This window comes from Callithrix jacchus, chromosome 10, assembly GCF_049354715.1.
Source record: "Callithrix jacchus isolate 240 chromosome 10, calJac240_pri, whole genome shotgun sequence".
In the NCBI taxonomy this organism is placed as follows: Eukaryota; Metazoa; Chordata; class Mammalia; order Primates; family Cebidae; genus Callithrix; species Callithrix jacchus.
In genome coordinates, this window is record NC_133511.1 from 63,819,236 (window position 1) to 63,843,273 (window position 24,038).

The 24,038-nt window shown below is 54.3% G+C and overlaps 2 protein-coding genes across 4 annotated transcripts in view; both read right to left on the reverse strand.

The window, feature by feature from the left end:
- Positions 1–4,588, reverse strand: part of MYO7A (myosin VIIA) — an 89,112-nt gene extending 84,524 nt beyond the window's left edge. For both annotated transcript variants that reach the window (XM_078340152.1, XM_035265344.3), the window contains exons 1-2: positions 4,311–4,588; positions 2,285–2,348 (exon numbers count right to left, since the gene is read on the reverse strand). In XM_078340152.1, the coding sequence (XP_078196278.1) occupies positions 2,285–2,302 (18 nt within the window). In that variant the 5' untranslated portion in view covers positions 2,303–2,348; positions 4,311–4,588. The remainder of the gene's footprint in view (positions 1–2,284; positions 2,349–4,310) is intronic.
- A 2,113-nt stretch (positions 4,589–6,701) lies between these two features.
- CAPN5 (calpain 5) overlaps positions 6,702–24,038 on the reverse strand; it is a 58,240-nt gene continuing 40,903 nt past the window's right edge. For both annotated transcript variants that reach the window (XM_009007388.5, XM_035265354.3), the window contains 10 exons: positions 20,052–20,260; positions 18,468–18,660; positions 17,241–17,434; positions 16,520–16,597; positions 14,536–14,731; positions 13,733–13,855; positions 12,017–12,213; positions 10,886–11,001; positions 10,225–10,361; positions 6,702–9,231 (listed from right to left, as the gene is read on the reverse strand). In XM_009007388.5, the coding sequence (XP_009005636.3) occupies positions 9,049–9,231; positions 10,225–10,361; positions 10,886–11,001; positions 12,017–12,213; positions 13,733–13,855; positions 14,536–14,731; positions 16,520–16,597; positions 17,241–17,434; positions 18,468–18,660; positions 20,052–20,260 (1,626 nt within the window). In that variant the 3' untranslated portion in view covers positions 6,702–9,048. The remainder of the gene's footprint in view (positions 9,232–10,224; positions 10,362–10,885; positions 11,002–12,016; positions 12,214–13,732; positions 13,856–14,535; positions 14,732–16,519; positions 16,598–17,240; positions 17,435–18,467; positions 18,661–20,051; positions 20,261–24,038) is intronic.

Below are 24,038 nucleotides of genomic sequence, written 5' to 3' on the forward strand. Positions count from 1 at the left end.
TAGAAAAGCCCATTATTTAACCAGGCACAGCAATAGGTGCCTGTACTCCAAGCCACTTGGGAGGCTGAGGCAGGAGGGCTGCTTCGGCCTGGGAGTTCAAAGCTGTAACACACCATGATCGCACTTGTGAAAAGCCACTGCACTCCAGCTTGGGCAACATAGTAAGACTGCATCTCTTAAAAACAAAACAAACCAGTATTGTATTTTTAGTCTATAACTACTTTTTTTTCTTTTTTTCTGTGTTTTAAAAAACCAAATGCGCAACATAATGATAAATCTATGTTAACTGGCACACAATGTACGAAAATGTAATTTGTGACAACAAACACATAAGGGGGAGAGAGGGAGCTATAAAGGAACATAATTTTTTGTTATTATTGAAGCTAATTTGGCCTTAACTCAAACTACATTGCTGTAGATTTAAGATGTTATCTGTAGGTCGGGCACAGTGGCTCACACCTGTTACCCCAGCCCTGGGAAGCCGACCGGCTCTGCAGTTCCACAGGCCAAACCCAGTGGGCTCCATCTCGGGCTTTGCTGCTGATGAGTGAGGACCTCGAGCCGTTACTCCTTCCTGAGCCTGTTTCTTCATAGGCAAAATGCAGATTAAAACCTCTTTTCAGGCCCAGTGTGGTGTCTCAGGCCTATAATCCCAGCACTTTGGGAGGCCAAGGCAGGTGTATCACAAGGTCAGGAAATCCAGATCACCCTGACCAAAATGTTGAAACCCCATCTCTACTAAAAATACAAAAATTAGCTGGGTGTGGTGCAGTCACCTGTAATCCCAGCTACTTGGGAGGCTGAGGCAAGAGAATCACTTGAACCTGGAAGGCAGAGGTTGCAGTGAGCCGAGATTGCGCCACAACATTCCAGCCTGGCGACAAATCAGAAACAAACAAAACAATACCCTCTTTTCCCACAGCTGCTGTTGTGAGGCTAAAATGCCATGTGCGGCTCCATGAAAATGCTTCTTCCTTCATCTGCTTCCCTGGTCTGCCACTCTCCTCCTCTCTTCCTGCCAGTTCCTTCCCTGTCCTGAAAGATCTGTGGGAAATAGTAGGACGAAGGCTGTCCCTCATGTCCAGGGCTCATCGGGAGGCGCCAGGTGGGCAGAGAAAGGACTGTTTTCAGGACCAAGGAAGTACTTCCTGCTTGAGGGCAGGCAGAACAGGCATTCACCTACAGATACCTGCTCCCAGCAGAGGCCACCCATAGCTGGAGGTGGGTCAGCATTCAGAGGGGCAGGAGGGGCGGGGGTGATGAGGAGGTCCCATCAGCCAGAGGCCTGCCTCAGAGGCCCCCTGAGTGAAGACACCCTGGAGGGCTCCACGGGCCCAGGCCCCAGCACAGAGCAAACACTCAGTGAATGGACTTTTCCTCTCCTAGACCCTGCCCATCTCTAATGGGTGTTTGGGCAGGCTCTCAGGCCAAGGGGCTTTCCAGGGGGTCTCCTCCAGCCCCTGGGATGGAAGAAGGCCTGTCCTGATGCTGCCCTGAAGCCTGCCTCTCACTCACACACAGAGACACATACACATGAACATACTCCTATGCAAATATGCTGGGCCGTCGGCCTCAGGGCGGCCAGGCAAGTCTGAGCCATTGGCCTCTGGTGACCCTGGAGACCAGGAAGCTGCTGGCCAAGCCCCTGCAGCACACAGCCCACAAGCCCTAGGACCTGCTGCCAGGCCCACCTGGCTCGGGGCCCACATTCCTGGCTCCTGCCCTGGAGACCAAGAGCTCATTAGAGCCTCGGACTGATCACGGGGAAGGGCTGAGGGTCAGAGGCTGTTGTGGCCCTGAGTTGGAAGTGGGGCTGGAGGACTCAGCCCAGGACATCAGCTCTGCTTCTTCCCATAAAACCCCAGGGGTCTCCAGCTCAGGCCATGTCACCCCCTACCAGTCACTGCCCCCCAAGGCCCTCAGGATAAGTTGGGCTCAGGGCCCTTCCTGGACTGGCTTCAGGAGCCTTGCCAACCTCCTCTCCCCTTCCCCAGGGACCTTCCCACCTCTGGGCCTTTGCACACACTGTTCCACTGCCTGGGATCCAGAGATGTGAGTCAATCAAATCATGTCTGCACAGTGGGGTGAGCCAGGGAGAGAAGGAAACACCAGCTGGCACATCAGAGGGAATGGGTTTCCGACTGGGCCTGGAGGGCTGGGTTTGGAAGCCTAGGTAGGAATTTTCCAAGAGAACACTGTGGGAAGGGTGTCCCACGGGTAAGCATGTGGATGAGGGGATATGGGATGGGGAGTACAGGCCACCCAATGAGGTGGGAGCACTGACCTGCTGAAGAATCACCATGGTCCCAAGTCAGGAGCCCCTGCTGCCCACTCAGCCAGGCACAGTTCTGCAGGGAGAGAGACTATGTCATGCCTCCAGGCAGGCCAGCCCTGGCAGTCTTGAGCCCGGCTGGGGTCACCTGGGCTCCTCCCAGAGCCCCAACTCCTCCTCCCTCGAGGGAATCCTCCCTGGCTTCTCTCCCTCTGGCCACTGCCCAGCCCGCATGACCTGAGCCTCAGCCACTGTCACTAGCTCCGCCACCCAGAGCAGCTGAATTCTTCTCTCAGCCCTGGTCATTCAGAGATTCCCAAAGTTCTCCTAGAAAGTAGCAAGTCTGGCCTCATCAGACCTACGGCAAAGGGGCCCAGAGAGGGACCAAGACTTGCCCAGGGTCACACAGCTGGCCAGAACAAATTTAGAAATAGGACTTAATCTCCAGCACTCAGCTCAGGGACTGCCTCAGGAGTGTGGGTGACAAAGACAAGCCTGGCTAAGGGAGAGGTCATGGGCTGGGCATGACTGCTCACGGCACACCCTGCCTGAAACCTCTCAAGAGCACCCACTGCCCTCAGGATGGCTTCGAAGGCTCAGCGCCATCTGCCCCTGCTGATGCCTCCGCCTTTTCTCTCACTGCTCACTCCCTCTCCTACCCTTACACTTGGACATTCTCAGTGACTCACTGCTCCTGAAATACACCAGCTCTGGCTATCTCCTGGCCTTCATATACCTGGCTCTTCTACCTGAAATTTTACTAATGAATTTCCACCTATGGTTCATGGCTCAGTTCAGACAGTACTTCCTCTAAGAAGCCTTCCCTGACTACCCCCAGGCTGCCAAGAGCCTCTATACTCCCCTTTATCCCATCTTGTCTACATGCATTATGTTGTCAGGGCAGGGTCCGCCCCATCTCTGCCCCCAACATTGGGGAGTTGATCCAGGGCAGGATGTGGCCGGTGGGAGAGGGTCTGAGCCATAGCATTGTCTCTAGCCTTGTTCAGCACAGGGCCTGGCCCAGAGATTGGTTCAGCAAGGACCTTAAAAGGCAGCCCCAGACTACAGACCCTGGTATGAGGTCTCTCTGGCTCCCAACCTGTCCCCTAGAATGCACATCAATTTTTCACAAGGGCCCATTCAGAGCCACTGGGGCATTTGATCCTCTGCCCACGACACTGCCTGACACCTGAGCCCTGACCCCTGCCCTGGAGCTCTGGGGCACAGCGGTCCTTCTGAAGACCTGAACTAGTCTGAGTGCCTGGTGGGGACGTGGATTCAACAGGGTCAGCAGGCAGCTGCCACCGGGCACTGTGTCTGAAGATGATGCCGGGCTGTGGAGCCAGGACCCTACACTAGCATGAGCCACAAGGCCTGGGACAGAGCCAGTGATTTCACTAGAGACGCATGGCTCCAATGGATGCGGGAGAGTGGTGAAGGCCTGGAATCCAAGGGCCACATGTGAAAATGACAAGACACATTTTACTTCTAAAACTGAGAACTAGACCACCCTCAAGTTAATTTCTTTTCTCACTGACCACAGGGGGCATAGCCTGTATTTCTATTTCTGTCTGTGCCTGATTGTACCTCTTCCCCACTACAACCCTGGCTGGTGGGGCTTCATACTCTCATTTCCCAGATGGGACATTTGGAGCATAGAGGAATGAAACGCCTTATTTAAAAACAGAGATAAAGAATGTCAGAGAGAAAGCAAAGGACACAGAGAGAGAGAACAGACTCTTCTCTCTCTCTCTGCTTAACCTAACCTCTCTGCCCCTCCCCCCAGCCCCAGCTCAGAGAAGATTCGATGGATTACATGCCCCTTGGCTCTTCCCTCCTCCAAGGGACACAAGTCCATCTTCCCAAGCTCAGGACAGTTTCATTCAGTGGCTGTGGCGGCTGAGCCCTCAGGAGTGGCAGGAAGCCCAGTTCCAGGAGCAAGTGGCTGCGGGGCAGAGGTTCTAGAGGCAGCTCAAGTCCATGGCGGCTCCACATCCCAACCCTCCCAACGCCAGGACAGTGGGCAGCCCATCCTTACCTGGGGCTCAGCTGCCCACTCTCAGTGACCTGCCAGCCTGGCACAGCTGCCACCTGCACGGAGCACTCAGGAAGTTGGGGTCACGGGTACAGGACAGTCTGCAATACACGTCCCCTCTTCCTCTCTCTGGCTCTGAGGCTTGCTGTGGGTCCCTCTGGGTCTTTCCTTTCCTTGTCGTCTCTCTGTATGTGTCTCTTCTCTGTCCTTCTCTTTCCTGACCAGAGCAGCTGTCCAGCCAGCACTGCCGCCCTCCCCTCCTCACTCCAGAGCCTTCTCCCAGGAGGCGGAGCCGGAGGGGGCCTCCAAGGTCTCGGTGCGGTGACATCAGCGTGGGGGACGGGCCGTGCTGGGGCTGAGACTAATGTCCAGAGGCTGCCCAGGGCTCTGTGCAGAGCACTGGCTGCCGATGAGGAGGCAGGTGGTTGGGATCTGTCTCTGGCTCTGCTGCTGAATGCACCAGACTTGGGCCTGGGCCCTCCAGGCTGGCTTCAGTGCTCCCTGTCATTTGCAGGACACTGCCTGCTGCTCAGCACCTGGGCAGGAAACCCCACCCGATCCTGACTTGGTCGCTGATATGTTGGGGGTCTCAGCCCCGCTGCTCTCCTCCAGCCCCTTTTCATTTTCTCCAGTCCCGTTCTGTTTCCTCCTCCTCAACCTGGCTGTTTGGGACTTTGAGAGGGAACTGTCAGGCAGAGCACGGCAGGAGGGAGAGTGCTGAACTACCCCTGCCTTCTGCACCTTCTCCCTCCTACACACCCACCCTTGCCTCTGATATGTGTCCCCTGAGGCTCCTCATTGCAACACTGTCCCCACAACCGGCTTTGGAGGGTGGGGGACACATGTTATTCTGTAAGCATCCAGAAACTTTACCAGACCAGCTGACTAGGAGCAACCCCGTAAGTGACTGTGACAGATACAAACTGAAGTGAAATCTGTGATCTAAAGGGGTGGGGGAACCAAACAAAGAGGAGCACATGTCTTTGTTATCAGCGTTGGCAAGGATGGTGACCTCTTGAGGCCCTGTGGGGATCTGGCACTTTCTCCTTTCCACCCTCGGCAGCCCCGCACCTGTTGGCAGCCCCATCATGCACCTCTCCAGGGCTGTTCTGGGTGGCAGAGGGATGACTCTTTTGGGTCCCTAGCCCCCCATAACTGGGGTGTGTCTGCAGGGAAGCCGCCCAGAAGGTGGGGTGGGGGCCCAAAGGGGTGCTATGGCTTACCAGCGCAGCCTGCTGGTCACAGGCCCCACTGCCGGTCACAGGCCCCACTGCCCAGCTGCTTCCGTCAGATGAGCTGAGCACCACTGGGAAGTGACCATGAGGGGAGGCAGCCTCTGTTAGGGCCTTTGTCCCCTCAGGCCCGACGACCCTTACCCAGGAAGACCCCACGATGCTGTCTGCCCCTTAGCCTGCTGGGCCTAACAGGAGTCTAGAAGGTCCTGGAACACAGTCCCTGGGATTTACACCTGCTGCCGAAACCTAGTACTAGCCACTCTTCAAGACCCCATCTCCATCTTCCCGGGCTGGGCAGGGCCAGTGGCATCAGCCCTACACGGTGGGAAAATGAGATCCCAGGGGAGCACAGGGGAGCCCATGGCACATGGCTGGAAGCAGGGACAAAGTGCAGTGAGCTGTGGGGATAGGGTGGAGAGGTGGGCAGGTTGTGGGGGACAAGGTAGCCTCCAAACACCAGGAGGACAGCTACATTGTGCTCAGCCCTACTGTGAGCCAGGCACTATGCTAAGTAGATCACATGATTTGCAATGACCACCTCTCAATCCCGTGAAGCAACCGAGGCACCTCGGTTCACTTTGCCCTCACACTGCACTCAAGCCTTTCCCCAAGCCCAGTTTTTCATTGAGTCATCCACTCTGCCTTCAGAATCACCCCAACCCTGCTTCTCCCCACCGTCACACCAGCTTCCTGGCCTGAGATGCCTGTGTCTGCCCTCAGCAGCCTCTGCTCTGGCACCCTTACACCTTCCTGTGCCCCTAAAGCCCATCACGTCTTCCCAGCCCTTCAGGGACTTATCAGGGAGTAGGTCGTCTCTAACCCAGCAGGCCCACCCTGCCCCTTCAGTAGTAGCACATGGTGTGGTGTTTGTCATGACCAGAGTATTTTTTCGTTCCCCCTACTTGTTTATAGACTGTTCCAGAGCAGGGACTGCTAGGTCTGGTTCCCCATGTCCCTGGTGCCTGGGGCAGGCCTTGGCACAGAGCCAGCCAGATCTGCTGAATGAAGGAATGACTGAATGATCCCCCTGATCTCAGCTCACAGGTGCACTGGGCAGGCAGCGGGGCCTTCCCTCTGACCAGAGGACAGTCACCCAGGCCTGTGGAGCATTCCTACATTGTCCCTTCCCCCCAGAGGGACAGAGAGACACAGGAAAGTCTTTTTGGAATTGTGGTAAGATTTATTCTGAGAATAGAACAGGCTTCCTGTCCCCCAACGGTGGGTCCTGAGAAGAGGAAAGCCTAGGTCTGGGTGGCGTGGGCTGGAGGCCCCACCCATCTGCAAATGGGGACTCTCAGGCCCCTGTGGGTGCCTACAGTGAACAAAGCAATTGCTCTCCCCGGTCTCCCCTGACTCTTACCTGCCTGGACCCCAAGGTCTCCTGGGGACCAGAGATTCCTGCATAGCCAGGAGCCAGCCTGGCCTACCTCAAGGGGCAGGAAGCAAGGGCAGCACTGTAGAACCCGTTCTGTCAGGGGGTGGGAGGCACAGCCTGGCCCCAAGGCTAAAGCTCACAGGTCTGCCACTTGGTCTTGGTGTGCCCCTGTATCCCAGGGTACATGGCTGAGCAAAGTCCCATGTGTTAGCTTGAGGCTCAAGCTGGCTCACTTCTCCACCCCCTACCTGAGAGCCTGGATTTGAAATAGACATCAAGAAGTGATGATTACATGAACTATATATAGTGTGTGTACATACAGAGATACATAGAGAAAGGGGTATTATTTTGCCCTTACTCAGCACTTGGTAGTAAGAGTGCTGACACACGAGAATCATTGGCCCCACTTTGTTGAAGGGGGAAATCGAGGCACAGGAGGTTTAAGTGACTTGCTCCCGGTCATGCACAGAGTCCCCACCCCAGGCCCAAGTTCTTGAGGGGAAGTCCCGGTTTTCAAGAAAAAATGCTCTTGTCCTCCTTGTCCTTCGTTTCCTGGCCCCTCATGTGGCCTAGGGCCAAGGCCAAGTAGCAAAGCCTGACACAGAGTGAGGAGGCAAAGTCAGAGAATCCAGCACCTCCAGCCAGAACACTGAACCACACAGCAGGATCTGGAGTCGAAAAGTCAGGTTCCCAAAAGGAATTCCCAGGAAGGACACAGGAATTCCTGTTCTTGAATTAACTGCACTTTTTCATTTGCTACACCTGGTCTGGAAGCCCAAGAAGGGCACAGAAGAGATCCCAGTTGGGTCTCAGTGCCAACACTCAAGAAGAGTTCTCCAAGAGCACAACTGCCAGCCTGCAAAACGCCCACGCACAGACATCCTCTGCGTCCACCTCCAGACCTCCTGTGAGAAGGACGCCTGCTCCCACATCAGGAATCAAAGTCACATCAGAGGACCAGCAAAACTGAAGCCAAGAAGAAAAATGGAGGTTCAGCTTTCAATTTTCCTTTAAAACCTCTGATTAAAATTGAGATTTTTAAAACAAAAAGAATATAAAATATTGAGGACTAAAAGGAACATTTTGGTCCAGGCAGAAGAAGGGCACTGTGGCTTCCTAGGCTGCATTTGGGGGGAATGTTGGTGGGGGCTGTGGTCAGGTGACGGGCTCCCTATCTCCTGCCAAGCCCAGTGGGTGGCGCCACACACCTGAGTCCCTTCTTCCAGGAAAAGCTGAGGTCTTACAGCAGAGAGACTCTGAGGGTATGTTTCCCCTTCTGGTCCCCAAAGCCCCTCCATCTGCCTGCCCCCAGGCCCCTGGCCCTGCAGGCATGCTCCTTGTAGCACTGGGCAGAGGAGTCAGGAAGATGCCCTTCCTCACCCCCACTCACACCACCCCTCCAGGGACCTTAACCCAGGGGCTGGGAATGGAATCAGGATCTAGAATGAGCAGGCACCTGCAGCTCCCCTGGGTATCTGCCTCTGAGAGGACCTGAGGATAGAGGTGAGGCCCAAGGCAGAGGCAGGGGAGGACCCCACTTCACCTGCAGCCTCGAAGGTGTCATTTATTCATTTGGCAAATCTCTACTGAGTAAGGAAATGGATGGGTGAGTGACTGGGATTAGAGAATGAACATATGTCACCTGCATTTTTCCCAATTCCAGCCTGAGCAGGAGCTGAGTCCTTTCAAGGTGGGAGAAAAACCCAGTATTGATGGGGAAAACAAGGTCTGGGAGGCTGGGTTGGGCCTAGGACTCAAGGGGCAAGAACAGGGCTTGGGGATATGGCAGTTTGTGTGTAAACAAGTGACATCTTCTTGGCACTCCTTGGCAGACAGCAGGGCCTTAGCAAAATGTTTTTGATGGCTAGAGTCCCTTAGCAGTGGTGACAGTTGAGGTGGGGAAGACTATATTAAATCTCAGGCAAGGAAACACCTCCACGAGAAGGGAATGCTTTGGGGCTCTCAGGACACTGGGGTGGAGAGAGGGGCAGAGACTTCCCAAGGTCACACAGCAAGTCAGTGGAAGAGTGGCAAAAGGACCCCAGTGTCCTGGCTCCCAGGCTAGACTCCGGCCCAGTGGGGACATGCAGATGGTGGTGGAAACTGCTGGAGCCAGATAGGTGGGCAAGTGTCAGACAGCCATGAGGGAGGTACTGCTGAGGATGTGCACAGCCACAGTGCCTGGCAGGTCGCTGGGCTGCCGGCTGTTTCGGTCCCGGAGGTGGAGGGTATGCAGGGGCTGGAGGTCTTCCGGGTCAGCCTTTAGGTGCACTTGGCCCAGAAACTCATCCTTCAGCACTCGGTGGTTCCAGACCTGGGAAGAGACAGAGGATCGTGGGAGGGGCTATCACCCAGACCAGGAATATAATCTATGGGGGGCTGGTGGTGGTGGCAGGGCCTTGAAGTGCAAGCCTGGCTGAGGGGCAGGAGCCCTGGACTGTCTGCCTCCCCGCAAACTGTGGGCAAGCTGGTGCCCCTTCCAGAGCCTCAGGCTCCTCATCTAGCTAAGCTCCCTTCCATACATACAGTTAAATCTGTTATTAGCTCCACTACTCACTCAAGAGTGAACTTAGACAAGTGATACACCCACTGCCCTAGTTTCCCCATCTTTAATATGAGGGTTGAATCAGCTGCCCCTAAGGTCCTCTCCAGCCCTGAGACCTGAGGGTCTGTGATTTGATCCAGTGGGACCCAGTGTTAAGAAAACTTGGATAAACCACAGTGGCTCCCACAGGGGGACCCAAATGTTTGTTTACAGATGCTGTCTCACTGAGAGACATGCTAACCAGAGCCTGAGGGACAGAGGGCACCCTACTACTAAGTTCAGAATCAGTGTCCCCAGGCCACATCAGCCTGAGAGAAGGAAGCCATGCTGAGGACACTGGCTTTCTGATGTCCTGCCCAGGCTCTTGGGAAACAGCCACCCCCACCACATGGCATTTCAGTGCCACTTTCCAAGTGGGCCCCCCATGGGGGAATGGGAGGGATAGTTCCCAAAACTGGGGGTGAGGTCAGCAGAGATGACCACTGTCCCCAGCCAGGATACTGACCCTGCTGGGTCTCAGGACCACACTGGCTAATCCAATTCACCCACCTACAGAGGGACCTTTGAGTGGAAAGAGAGCTCCCAAGGCCACACCAGGGGTCAGGGACAGACAGACAACCAGAACCCAGCATGCCTGGGTCCCTGTCAGAGGCTCTTCCGACTCTGAGCAAAGTCCCACGTGTTAGCCCGAGGCACAAGCTGGCTTAGTGGAGAAGCCTCAGGCTGGGAGCCTCGGAGTTGCCTCCAGACTGGGGGACTCACCTGGACAGTGATGGGCTGGCTCGGCTTCTTGCGGTAGAAGATGCCTTTCACATTGTACTCAGGTGTTGAGGTGCCCTTCTGCACAGCCGAGCGGACTTTGTCCCCCTCACACTTGATGATCACGTAAGAGTTAGCCCCTAGGGAGAGGGAGTGAGAGATGGGGTGAGGGTGGGGGCGGGGGCTGTGGTATGGCCAGATATCTGCAGGTGAGATGCCCACCTGGGCTCGGTTATTCAGATGGAGAGACTGGAACCTCACCCACCTCGGGGTCCCTTCATTTCTAGAGACTGGATGGCCAGCAGGGGCACACTGGCCATCTCTGGCCTCCATACCTTTACCCACACTGCTCCCTCTGCCCAGAGCACCCTTTTCCCTTATCCCCGTCCATCAGGCTTTGTATCTTAGTACCTCCTCAACCTGGACAAAGGCCGCTCCCTCCAGGAAGCTTTCCCTGAGGCCTTCTCCCAGCTGGAAGCCTCCTGAGAGCAGAAGGTAGACCTTTTCCTCTCTATGTGCCCGGCATCAGGCATCACTCCAGAAATGGCCAGGCCTGCAGTGCCTCTGAGAGCAGGAGAGCTCTGAGGCTGGTATCCACGCTGGCAGGGAGAGGCCATGGAGCAACTGGCAGGAGGGCTGGGGGACTATACCTGGGAGAGCTCACCTGTTGGGGAGTCCTTGAGGCCAGCAGCCCCCAGGACATGTACCTGGGTCACCAGCTGGGGGTAGCCACAGAGGGAGCTCCAGCAGGTGTGTGGGGGCTCGTCCAGGCGCAGCTCCCTAATATGGAGCAGCAGGGAGGAGGGGAGTGATGGAGAAGAGCCAGGAAGACAGGGGTGAAGAGGGGGTTCAGGAAGTGGGGAGGGAAGAGAAGCAGTATTTAGCCCAAACTTGATTTCATTTAGTCCTAGGCAAATCCCCATGGGCACTCCCCAGCTGTCGAACCCTAGGGGCTTCCTGCCTTCTCTATCCCTATCAAGGGTGCCCTATCTTTCCCCCGGGGAAAGGCAACTTGCTGAGCACCTGCTGTGTGCCAAGCCCTCTGAGGGAGTTATGGGTGATTCCTAAGCCTCGCAAAGCCCCAGGAGATGGGTGGCTATGATGATGCCCATTTCACAGCTGAGGAAGCAGCAGGCTCGCCCAGGTGAAGGGCCTGCCCAAACAGCTGAAAAGCGGGGGAGCCTGGGCCGGCAAGACCCTTGGCTGTCTGGCTCCACATGCCACAAGCTGCCTCCTGGGTCTGGCATGTGGGCCCCGTCTCACCTGCCTGGGGGACACTGAGCCTGGGTTGTATATCACAGTGGAGGGCAGCACAGGACGCACAGGGTCTGTGCCCAGCAGGGATAGAAAAGGCTTCAGCGGTCCACTGGACCCCAGGGCCACCCCCATGCGAGAGGAAATTGTGGTGACAAGACCCAACCCTGGAACCGGGGCCTGACTCTACCACTGGCTGTATGGCCTCGGACGATGCTTCTAACCTTGATCCCTGAATCTCACTGGTAAAGTGGAGGAGTCAGGCCTCCCGTTCAGGGATGCAGGAAGATCACATGAGATGAGTGAAAGCTTCTTTGTCAACTATAGAGTGCATGCACATATAAGAAACTGTTCCTAGTCATGGCCAGGGATGCTGGGACAGGGGAACAAGGGAAGAGAAGGGAAGGAGACGGGCCCTGGTATCAGCCCAGGGCTGCTGGAGGCCCAGAGACACTGAGCATCTCTGAAGCTGAAGGTTCCTGGTTGGCCCAGTGTGGACCTCACCCCCACTCATGCTGGCCCTGGGCCCATCCCCAGGTACCGGCAGTTGGAGGGCACATCAGTGAAGACTCGGAGCAGGAACTCGCCAGTGTGGCCTGGCTCGAAAGTGGTGGGGATGATGACATAGCGGCCCTCGGGCTGCTCGCTGCGCAGGAAGACGCTGCGCGAGTTGATATAGATGGAGCTGGCGGCCTTGTGCTGCAGGCTGTGCATGCGGTACTGGCGGTTCTCCTCCACCTGCAGGAGGCAGGAGGGGCTGGGCACGTGGGGACACACCCTGTGACACCCGGTCTACCCCATCTCCCCCTCACCACCATGGAAGGAACCACGGAATGCCTTTATATGAAATGTCTAGAACAGGCAGAGGTGGATTCGTGTTTGCCCAGGGCTGAAGGGAGGAGGTCAATGAAAGTGGGTGGTGATGGTTAAAGGGAGCAGGTTTCTTTCAAGGGAGATGAAAATGTTCTACAGTTGATTGTGGTGATGCTTACACAACTCTGTGATCACACAAAAAGTCATTAGATTGTATACTTTAAATGGCTGAATTGCATGCTGTGTGAATTATATCTCAATAAAAACTACTTAAGGAGGCTGGACACAGTGGCCCATGCCTGTAATCCCTGCTCTTTGGGAGGCCAAGGTGGGAGGGTCACTTGAAGCCAGACATTCAAGATCAGCATGGGCAACAAAGCAAGACCCCATCTCTACAAAAAACCTAAAAATTAGCCAGGCATGGTGGTGTTTAGCTGTTGTCCCAACTACTAGGGAGACTGAGGTGGGAGGATCGTTTGAGTCCAGGAGTTTGCGACTGTAATGAGCTATGATATCGCCACTGCACTCCAGCTAGGGTGACAGGGCAAGACCCCGTCTCTTAAAAAAAAAAGAGGGCAATAGGAATCCCCCTGATAACAGTTTCAGTGGGGTTTCCGACTCTAACAGCACAACCAAGTACCAGGATCTGCAGAGGTCACAGCACATGTCCATGAAATGACATCACCAGCTGCCAGGACCTGCTTGACTATCCCCAAAACAAGCGTCACGATATGTTCTGGTCACACTAGTGAAGATCATCACATGCCAAAGTCACAACAACATGTTACAACATGCTAGCACGCAATGAATGTGCCAACTCAAGGGTGTGAACAGACTGCCACGGCAGGACAAGCCACATCAGACACTGAGGACTCAGCATGGACCCAGCCCCTGCGGGTCCCTGTGGTTTCGTTAAGTTCTCCAGGTCTGACAGGCACATGGGTTCCCACCATGCTGACTATCACCACACACTGGGCATCAGAACATGTGGAAGGCCTCAGGTTCCAGGCCAGGGACTGTGGCCAAGGGTGACCCCATCAGGCTGTGCTCAAGGATACCTCCTCCTGATACCAAGCAAGCCCTCCAATGCAGGAAGTCTGAGGGATTACAAAGGGCCTTGAGACCTGAGGGAGAGCACGGGGGCTCAGCAGATACCCAGGACTTCCCAGGGCCCGGCCCCAACCACCAGCAATCTTCCCCTTCCTCATCCACCAAACATCCCAGGCCTGTGGGTCTTAGGCAGAAAGAAATGAGGCTGGGCAGGCTGGGCCCTCTGTGAATATTCCAAATGGGCCCAAGTCACAGCATCCTCACAATATCTGCCATTGTGGCCACTGTGGCCAGTGACCAAGGTGTTCTAGAGTGTTCTTCCCCAGGCGTGGGCAGCCCAAACTCCAACTACCTCCCTCTCCCCCGACACATCAGGGGACCCAGCTGGCCTCACCTTGTAGATGTCAAAGCCAATGGCCAGGTTCTCACCCTTGCCCTCCCGGCGCGTAGACCGTTTTGGCCGCTGCTGGATGCAGATCAGGACTTCATCTTCTGGTTTCTTGACATCAAAGATGTACTGCAGGTGTGGCCAAGGAAAGAGAGAGAGACAATGCAATGAGAGCACGCCGGGGATGGGCTGGCTGGCTCCCTGAAGCTCCGACTCCAGAGCCTGGACCAGTCACAGCACCCCTCTGCGCCTTGGTCCCTCTGCTGTGAGATGGGCCTACCAGTGCTACAAGGTCTACCCTGCAGGAAGGCCAGGGAAACTCAGTGCCATGACGGCTGCTCCACGCAGAGCCTGGCACATAGGTGATACTCAACAGAGGCACACCAAGCACGAGGGGAAGCAGCACCATGGGTCAGACTGAGGAGGCTGTGGGGAGAGGTCCCTGTGGGGAAGCCCAGGCCAGCCAAGTTCCCTAGGAAGGGACAGAATTGTGCTGTTGTGGAAACAAAGGCTTGAGTCCCCAGCTCAGCCTCTAAGTGTCCCTGTAACTCAGGACAAAACACCCTATGTCCCTCAGAGCCGCAGTGTCCTCATTTTTACCACCTGTAGGTTAGATTGTGAGGCTGGTGGCTTCATGACTGCCAGATAGGACCGATGTGCCCAACTAACCCCCACTGTACAGGCAGGTTTGCTGAGGCCCAGGGAGACACAGGGATTACCCAAGGTCGTGCAGGAGTCCCTGGCAGGACCGTGGCAAGGCAGCTGCACCCCCCAGCAATGACAGGGTGGGGGTCCCTAAGAACGCCCACCTGCGGGTTCTGGAAGAAGGTGTCCTTGTTGTTGATGCAGCCGCCGCTGCGGTTCTGTCGAGGGTCCTCGTGCGACACCCAGGCGCCATGCAGCCGGGCCTCCTCCCATGTCTTGTGGATGCTCAGGTAGGATGTGTTGATCAGGCGGCACTTGATGATGTCTGTGAAGTACCGGCACACGTCCTCGAAGGTCATCCTGGATGTGGGGAGGGGATGAGCAGGGTACCTCCCCCATACCGCCCCAGGCCCCTGGCCCCCTGCCCAACCTCGTAATATCTCCATATGGCCCCGAGGTGAGAGAACACAGCTGACTTTGAGAGGGGAGCTAAGCCCACACAAGGGCACAGGCATGGCATTGCACAGACCCTTAACTTCTCTTTTGACCTGTTTCCTCACCTGTAAAATGGGGCTGAATCTAACAGCAGGTGCCCGTCTCAGAGCTAATGAAGGAATCAGGTACTGCAATCCAAGCAGGCAGTGCAGCTTTCAGCAGACTAAGGTGAATCGTGTTAATAACTACTATCTGCTGCCCTCTACAGTTTGTAAAGCACATTTTCACCCACGATCTTCCACTGCTATTGTGAGGCCTGGATAAGCAGACGGTGGGAACCCCATGGTGAGTGTGCTGTGGTGGCCAGGGCGTTGCTACGGTCACTGCAGACTGTGAATGCCTCTGGGGACTTGTGGGGACAGGGGGCAGTGAATCAAGTGTGAACATGTAAGAGAAAGGCTTTCAAAAGAAACCCTTTCTAAAGACAAGGGGTTCTTCTGTGTTTTTTTATCTACTGACCCCGGAGCAAGACTGGCAAAGTGGCCTAGGTGGCCTCCTGCAGCAGCTGACCTGACACCTACAGAAGGGCTCCTCACTGGGGTGCCAGAACCATTGCCATCTGCCCCTGGACTGCCTGGGCACCCTCACACAATCCAGCATACACAGGATGCCTGTACCCCTCCAGGAAGGGCTGAGTCTCCCTATCAGGTTCTGTGACACTGAGCCCGGCCCATATTCGGGACTCATGCAGGTCAAATGAATGCAGGATGAACCCTTATTATTACTGGGGTTTTTCTTTCTGGTTTTGAAACAGGGTCTTGCTCTTTTGCCCAGGATGGAGAGTAGTGGCCAATCATGGCTCACTATAACCTCAGCTTCTGGGCTCAAGCAGTCCTCACACCTCAGCCTCCCAAGTAGCTGAGACTACAGGGGTACACCATCACACCCAGCTAATTTTTCATTTTTGCAGAGATGGGGCCCCATTATGCTGCCCAGCTGGTTTCAAACTCCTGGCCTGAAGCAATCCTTCCACCTCAACCTCCCAAAGTGTTAGGATTATAGCATGAGCCACTTTACCCAGCCAATTACTGGGCTCTTGAAGCTGGGCTGCTGTCGTCTTCTCAGCTCACCCATGTACCCTCTCAGCTCCCCTCACCTCTGTGCCAGGTCTCCTTCCCTGCCCACCAAGGGCTACTCTGTACCTCAAGTCTCAAGTTAGGAGCTAGCTCCTCTGTGAGCCTCTGCTACCTACTCTCAGAAATCAGGCTGCCAAGGGGCCCCTGGAGGCAGGCTGCAGGCAGGGTTTCCTGTAGCTGGGCTGGGTATGGCCCCAGTGCTCCCGGCCACACCACACCACTGGTGCTGGACTGACCCTCGTGCCTTCTTACCCTTGCTGGGGAGATCCTGGTGGGCCCACCTCTTAGACAGCCCCCTGACCTGCATGCCAAGGGCTCAGTCTGGGTGCCACAGTGGCTCCAGGATCCCTCAGTTTGGCAGAGGGAACTGTGGGGATGAAAGGACCTGTTTCTGCCCAACTGACTTTACAGAGGAGGAAGCAGCTCTGAGATGGTGTGACTTGTCCAAGGCCGCACAGCAAGCTGATGATGAGGCAGGCAGCAGAGGCCTGGCTCCTGACTCACCACCTGGTGCTCCCTGCCAGGCCCGCAGGAAGCCCCCCTCAACCCCAGCTGCCCAGGGTACACACACACTCACCAGAACTCACCGTCGTCCTGCACCGTCACACCCATCTTCTCCCGCTCACTCTTGCTCACTTTCTGCCACTCCTCCGAGCTGGGGTGTGAGGGCCAGGGAGGAGAGAGGGCGGTGTCTAAGAGGCAGGCCCACCAGGATCTCCCTGGCAAGGGCGAGGAGGCACAAGGGTAGTCCAGCACCAGGCCTCCAGCGTCTTGGTGTGGCCAGGGGTACTGGGGCCATACCCAGCCCCTCTCCAGGAAGCCCTGCCTGCCTCCTCCCACAGGGGACTGTGGGCTGCCACCATGCCAGAGGCTGGGAGGTCTGGAAGCAAAGCTGCAGTCTGGGGGAAAGGGGGCACCACCCTCAGTAAAGACGGCTCCTTCACTTAGCACCTGGGCTCCACTCCCATTCTGGTCTCACCAGGGCCATGAGCCAAGCACAGAGGGGTCCCCATTTGCTCAGGGCTGTGGCCTCCCTCCCTGCTCCCCTCCCTCGCCCACTCACCAAGCTGGTCTCTACACCCGCCACGGGTCAGCTCACCCCCAACCCCAGGCCTTTCTTTCGCTCAATCCATCACCCCATACACTAACTCCAAAATAATTCTCCCTTCTTTCTTCCTAGTGTCATCCTCTCCCAGACCCCTTCAAGGCCCAGCCCTGATGCCACCTCCTCCAAGAAGCTCACCGTCCTTGTCCAAGCCCTCATGCCCTGTGCCTGCACCCCCATCCCCAGGCCTCACGTGTCACTCCAGGGTCCGTTCCACTCCCGCTCGCCCCAGGGGTTGCGCAGGCGGATCATGTCCAACTTCTCTGATTTGAAGAAGGCCAGCAGGCCGTGGCCCAGGCGCACCTTGCGCACATCAGTGACAGCGTACGCATGGCCCTTCACCAGGCCGCACGCCAGGCGGGCCTCCATGTCAGCTGCTGTCACTGCCTGTGGAAGAACAGTTGCTCAGAAAGGCACGGCCACACTGGAACCCAGGCCAGGGACTCAGGTGCTGGAGGGACAGGAGGCCGCATGGGACCTACAGGAAGGGACGGGAATTGCAGGTACAGGGCAGCGCTGTGTTCACAGACCTTTACAAACCCCCACAGAACAGCAGTCTCAGTAAACAAAGGTATCCACAGTGGGTCAGCCCAGGGCAATGCTGGGGCCGCTGTGCACTGGCTCGGCTGATTGTTAAATATTCAGGAATTTTTTTTTTTAAGACAGTTTCGCTCTTGCTGTCCAGGCTGGAGTGCAATGGCATGATCTTGGCTCACCACAATCTCTACCTCCTGGGTTCAAGTGATTTTCCTGCCTCAGCCTCTCGAGTAGCTGAGATTACAGGCAGCCACAACCACGCCCAGCTAATTTTGTATTTTTAGTAGATAGGATTTCTCCATGTTAGTCAAGTTAGTCTCGAGCTCCCAACCTCCAGTGATCCACCTGCCTTGGCTTCCCAAAGCACTGGAATTACAGGCATGAGACACCATGCCTGGCCAGGAATATTCTTAATAGCTGGCTGTTAAACATGGGTAGCTGGAAATCAGCCGCGGTGGGAGTATTTACACCACAGTAATTGGCAATTGCTACAAATCAGGGCTTTTTACCTTGCTACAGAAGCAGTTTACCAGCACACCACAAGGTCTGCTGAACTTGGGTTTGAGCTTTGCTTTCCCTGGGCCTCAGCTTTCTCATCCAAAACATAAGCAATTAATGAAATCAGGACCACCCTCAGGTGCACAGACACCCACAACCCAAGAGGGTCAGAAAAGAAGTTTTGGTTGAACAGTGTGGGAAAGGCTTTTCAGAGCTTAGAGGGTCTGGGCAGGCGGTTATACCTTCCAACGTCTCCCCTCCCCTGTGAGGCTGAGGGTCTGGATAGTTAGGAGGTGATCTGAGTGTGGGATGTCACAGCCATCTCCCATCTCCCTCAGCGAGGGTGAAAGGGAGGGGCTGCCTCTGGGGCCTGCTCTGTTCTCACCTTGATGGAGGCACTGATGAGGCCACCCCGGCTGTGCACCTTTAACATGCGCTCAAAGAGCTGGTTCCTCTTAGTCTCATCGTTGGCAAAGTCACCCTCAACCAGGTCAATGGGCTCCGAAACTCCACCCGTGAAGTCCACCAGTGCGTCTGCTGTGTTGCCTCCATCCAAGGCCTGGTAACAGCCTGCCAGCCTGGGAAGCAACATGGAAAGACTTCCCAGCTCAGCTCCCCAGCCAGCCTGCATCCCTCACCTCACAGGGAGGGGTCAAACAACCTGTTCCGGTCACACGGCAGGCCACAGCAGAGCCAACACTAGAACCTAGTTCTTAACGCTTGGGCCAAGATTTAAGGCTTAAACTCCCTTAAGCCTTAGCGGTTCACTTTTAAAAAATCAGCTGTCCAAAAAAAAGCAACTCTTTTCAAAAGTGCCACCAATGGGCAGTGAGGGGAGGAGTTACTGTTTAACGGGTGGAGGGCTACTGCTGGTGAGGAGAAGATTCTGGAAATGGCGAGTGGTGATGCCCACAGCGCTGTGATCGTAATAAACGCCACTGAATTGCATGTTTCCACATGGTTAAAATGAGAATGTTTTGTATGTTTTACACAATGAAACTGTGTTTTTTAAAAAAACAAAAACCAAGCAAGTCCACTGGGTCGGCTCCTCTGGAGTGGAGAAGAGGGGCCTGCCTCCAGATGGTGGAGACTCAGTGGCCCCAGGGGGCTGGCTTCCCTTTCTTAGGATTGAAAGTGGAACCTGCCCACGTGTTTTCTTGGGTTTGTCTTTGATGTTGGGAGTTTTTGTCTTTCCTTTTCCTCTCTCTCCTTTTCTCTTGCTCTGTTTCTCTCCCTCCTTCCCCTGACCCCTCCCCACATTTTTCCAAGACTGACAAATGGGCCTAGCAAGAGGAACCAGGGAGTGGCTCCCCTAGAGCTGGCGAGGCTGGCCTCTGACCCCACTGCCCCTCCTCCCTCCGGCCTAGGCCCATCCCTGGCCTTCAAGGGCCTGGGCAGGTCACTCGTTCCCAGAGCCCTTCACAGCTCGGCAAACTTTTTCTTATGCCCATTCTATGCTGGGCTCTGTGCTGGGCACTGGGGCACAGAAGCAGAAGGCATGGAGCAGAAGGAAGGGTTGTCCAAGACAGAACAGACGGTGGACAAGAGGGAGGCCCAGCAAGCCTGGAAGGTGGGCATGTGGCCCACCCGCACAACCAGCCTCAGCTCAGGTACCACACCCCCAACCAAGACCCCAGGCAGGGCATGGCAGCAGGAACCTTCGAGAAACGTCCTAAATGTGAGTGCTGGCTCTGCCCCCAGCAACCTACAGGATGTTGCCTGGGCCTCAGTCTTCTTTCCTTAAAATGGGAGTAACGAACATTCCTCTCCACAAGGGGCCCAGGCCTCCACCCCACCCAACACAGGCTCAGCCGACTATGCCCTCAGGCCTAGGGGTTGAGCATCCTGTGTGACTGTACCGGCCCCTCACCTCTCTGTGCCTAAAGCCCTGGATAGTGGAACACCACGAGGAGCCCCTCCAGTACCACCCCCCGGGCCTCCCACCCACCTGCCTGCTGCTGGCACCTACTTGGCATAGGCCTTCTCCACCAGGGCGCACCAGAACTCATTGCGGGAGTTGGAGTGGCAGTAGATGAGCTGGTTGTTGACTGTGGGCAGCCGGTCATCAATGACCACGTCCACCCATTCCCCAAAGCGCCAGAAGCGGAAGTGGAAGATGCCCCCGTAGGCGTCGGGCTTTTCGGGGTCCCATTCCTGCTCCTTCCAGTCTGGGATAACCTAGGTAAGGGGAGTGGGAACAGGATGGGGAGACAGTGAGGGGATGTCTGGCTTCCTGAGGAAACAGGTGTGCATGCCTCCAGCGAATCAGAATGGAAAGGAATACTGGGTTCAGGTTCCCACTCTGCCACAAGCCCGTGGGAGACTCGGTGAATCCTCCTATCTCTGGGGCTTGGAGGCTCCCTTCCTTGGCCTCCTTCCAGCTGTGTTGTTCTCAGAGTGTGTGAACTTCCCTCCCTTTCTCATGCCTCCCCACAACCTTCCCAAGACTTCTGTCTACATCCACCACCAGCTCCTGCCTAGGGACCAGGACCACCATCCACCCATCCAGCCACGCCAAGGCTGGCAGCCCCGCTGGCTGCTTCATTTTCCCTCCCTCCATACAATCAGGCCGACCTGAGCTCCTCCAATCTTCTGAAATCTGTCTCCTTCTCTCCATCCCACTAGCACCACCTTGGCCCAATCCCCCATCTCCTCGTCCAGGGACACAGTAACTGACCCCAGCTACAACTGCTCTGGCCCCACACAGACCAACCTGGTCCTGTCACTTGCCTAGAGAATAAGACCCAAACTCTTTTTTTTTTTTTTTTAGGAAGGGAGGGATGAAAGAAGGGAGGAAGGGGGCAGGGAGGTAGGGAGGGAGGGAAGGGAAGGAAGGAATTCAAGCAATGAGAGAGACATTGCTGACCTGGATCTAGAGGTTTACAAGTTGATTTCTTTTTTTTTGAGAGAGGAAAGAAGAAAAAAATGAGTAAAGGAGAGGAAGAAAGAGGAAGAGAAAGAGGGAGAGTGAGTGGAAATATTGCTTTATTCTGAAAAAAAATGGGTATTAATAATGGCCAATCAATGTTTCATTTAAACCTATGAGTATGTGTGATGTGGTATTGACTAGAATGTTTATTTTGTGTATTTGAAGTGGAGAGCTCTATAAATATTTATTAAGTTTACTTGTTCCGGATCTGAGTTCGAGTCCTTGAAATCCTTATTAATTTTCTGTCTCATTGTGTCTAAGTCTCTATGTATCTGGGTGTTAGGATCGTTAGCTCTTGTTGTTGCATTGATCCTTTTACCACTATATCTTTGTTGCTTTAAAATCTATTTTATCTGATACGAGAATTGCAACTCCTGCTTTTTATTTATTTATGCTCTCCATTTGGTTGGTAAATCTTTCTCCATCCCTTTGTTTTGAGTCTTTGCGTATCCTTGCCTGTGAAACAGGTCTGGATGTAACATGCCGTTGGGTTTTGGCTGTATCTTTTGATTGGGGGATTTAGTCGATTTAAATTTAGGGTAACTGCCATTTGATGTTAACTGGCTGTTTTATCCATTCGTTGGTGTAAATTCTTCTTTATGTTGGTGCTCTTTACTTTTTGGTATATTTTTAGAAGGGCTGATACTGGTTGTTTCTTTCTGTGTGTAATGCTTCTTTCAGAAGCTCTTGTAAAGCAGGCCTAGTGGTAATAAAATCTCTGAGTTCTTGCTTGTTCATAAAAGATTTTATTTTTCCTTAGTTGTGAAGCTTAATTTGGCAGGATATGAAATTCTGGGCTGAAAGTTCTGTTATTTGAGGATGTTGAATATTGGCCCCCACTCTCTTCTGACTTGTAGAGTTTCTGGTGAGAGATCTGCTGTAAGTCTGATTGGCTTGCCTTTGTGGGTAACCTGACCTTTCTCTCTGGCTGCCCTTAGTATTTTCTCCTTCGTTTCAGCCCTAGTGAATCTAACGATTATGTGCCTTGGTGTTGCTCTTCTTGAGGAATATCTTTGTGGTGTTCTCTGTATTACCTGGAGTTGAATATTGAACTGCTTTGCTAGTTTAGGAAAATTTTCCTGAATAATTTCCTGAAGGGTATTTTCCAGCTTGGATTCATTCTCTCCATCGCATTCAGGTACACCTATCAAACGTAGATTTGGTCTTTTTCACATAGTCCCACATTTCTTGGAGACTTTGCTCATTCCTTTTTATCCTTTTTTCTCTAATCCTTTCTTCGCATTTTATTTCATTAAGTTGGACTCTGACCTCTGATATCCCTTCTTCTGCTTGAACAATTCGAGTGTTTAAACCTGTGCATACTTCTCGGAGTTCCTGTATTGTATTCTTCAGTTCCATTATTTCACTCATACTCCTCTCTAAGTTGTCTATTCTCAATAGGATTTCATCAAACTTTTTTTCAAAGTTCCGAGTTTCTTTACGTTGGGCTACAACATGTTCTTTTAACTCACCGAAGTTTGTTATTATCCATTCCCTGAAGCGATATTCTAGCATTGGGATGCGCTCGTTCTCCATTAAGCCTTGTTCCATTGTTGATGTGGAACTGTGATCATCTTTAGAGGGAGAGGCGTTCTGACTTTGAGTATTCTCAGCTTTTTTACGCTGGTTTCTTCCCATCATTGTAAGTTTATCCTCCTGTGGTCTTTGAATTTACCAACTTTTAGATTAGGTCTCTTGAGTGGGCATCCAGGTTGTTAGTCCCCAGGGCCAGAGCAGCGGCATTAAAACTGATGGTGCTGGCTGGGCGCGGTGGCTCAATCCTGTAATCCCAGCACTTTGGTGATGGTCAAGGGATCGAGACCATCCTGGTCAACATGGTGAAACCCCGTCTCTACTAAAACTACAAAAAAAATTAGCTGGGCGTGGTGGCGCGCGCCTGTAATCCCAGCTACTCGGGAGGCTGAGGCAGGAGAATTGCCTGAATCCAGGAGGCGGAGGTAGCGGTGAGCCGAGATTGTGCCATTGCACTCCAGCCTGGGTAACGAGAGCGAAACTCTGTCTCAAAAAAAAAAAAACAAAAAAAAAACTGATGGTGCTTTTCTGCCCAGGATTCTCCTGTCTGGCTTCCTTCTTGTGTCCTTAGTGGGCGACTCTGCCTTCCCGGGGCTCCAAACCTCAGTCGGAAGGGGAGCCGGTCCTGTTTACTCTGCGCCCAGCGCTGCCGCGCTGAGGTGCCATCACAGCCGCTGCGCCGGGCTCTGGTGTCGTGCTGGGGGCCCTTGTGGGTCCTCCGAACCTGTTTACTCTGCTCCGAGAGCTGCCACGCCAAGGTGCCGGCAGAACGACTGCGCCGGCCACGAAAGTCGCGCTGGCGACCTGTGTGATTCCTCCACTGTGGATCTTCTGCTCCGTGAGCAACCAGAATTTGTCTGAAAGTGTGGCGCCGTCTAGTTCTCCGCGCCTTCACTGAGAGCTGCAGTCCCGAGATGTTAGCGATCGGCCATCTTGGATCAATTTCCTCAAGACCCAAACTCTTAATGCACTCCCCCAGCCTCATTTCTCTGCCTCCCCCACAGCAGCCCCCACCCCTGCTCCCTGCTCCCTGCTCCCTTCTCCAGGTTCTTCCTCCTTCTCTTCACCCAGTAGACTTCCCATTTGTCCTTTAGTGACCATCCTCTTCCTCCAAGAAGCCCTCCCTGACTCTTCAGATTAGGCCAGGACCCCTATCTCAGGCTTATGGCCCCTGGCATTTCTCATCTGAGATACTTACCTTTACCAAGTTATAATTAAGTAACTGTGTGACTTTGAGCTCAGTGTCTGATGTTATCACTGGAATGTCAGTTCTCTGGGGGCAGGGCCATATAGGTATTTTTCTCTGCTATGCAGCCAGCACCTAGCCCAGGGTCTGGCCCAAAGAGTATGCTTAGTAAACATGCATTGACTGAATGAATGAATTCAGAGACATTGATTGGGACACTGACTGAGGAATCGATTCTATTACTTATGAAGCACCTGGGAATTGCCTGTGACCACCATGAATTATCTCCATTTAATTCTCACAGTAAG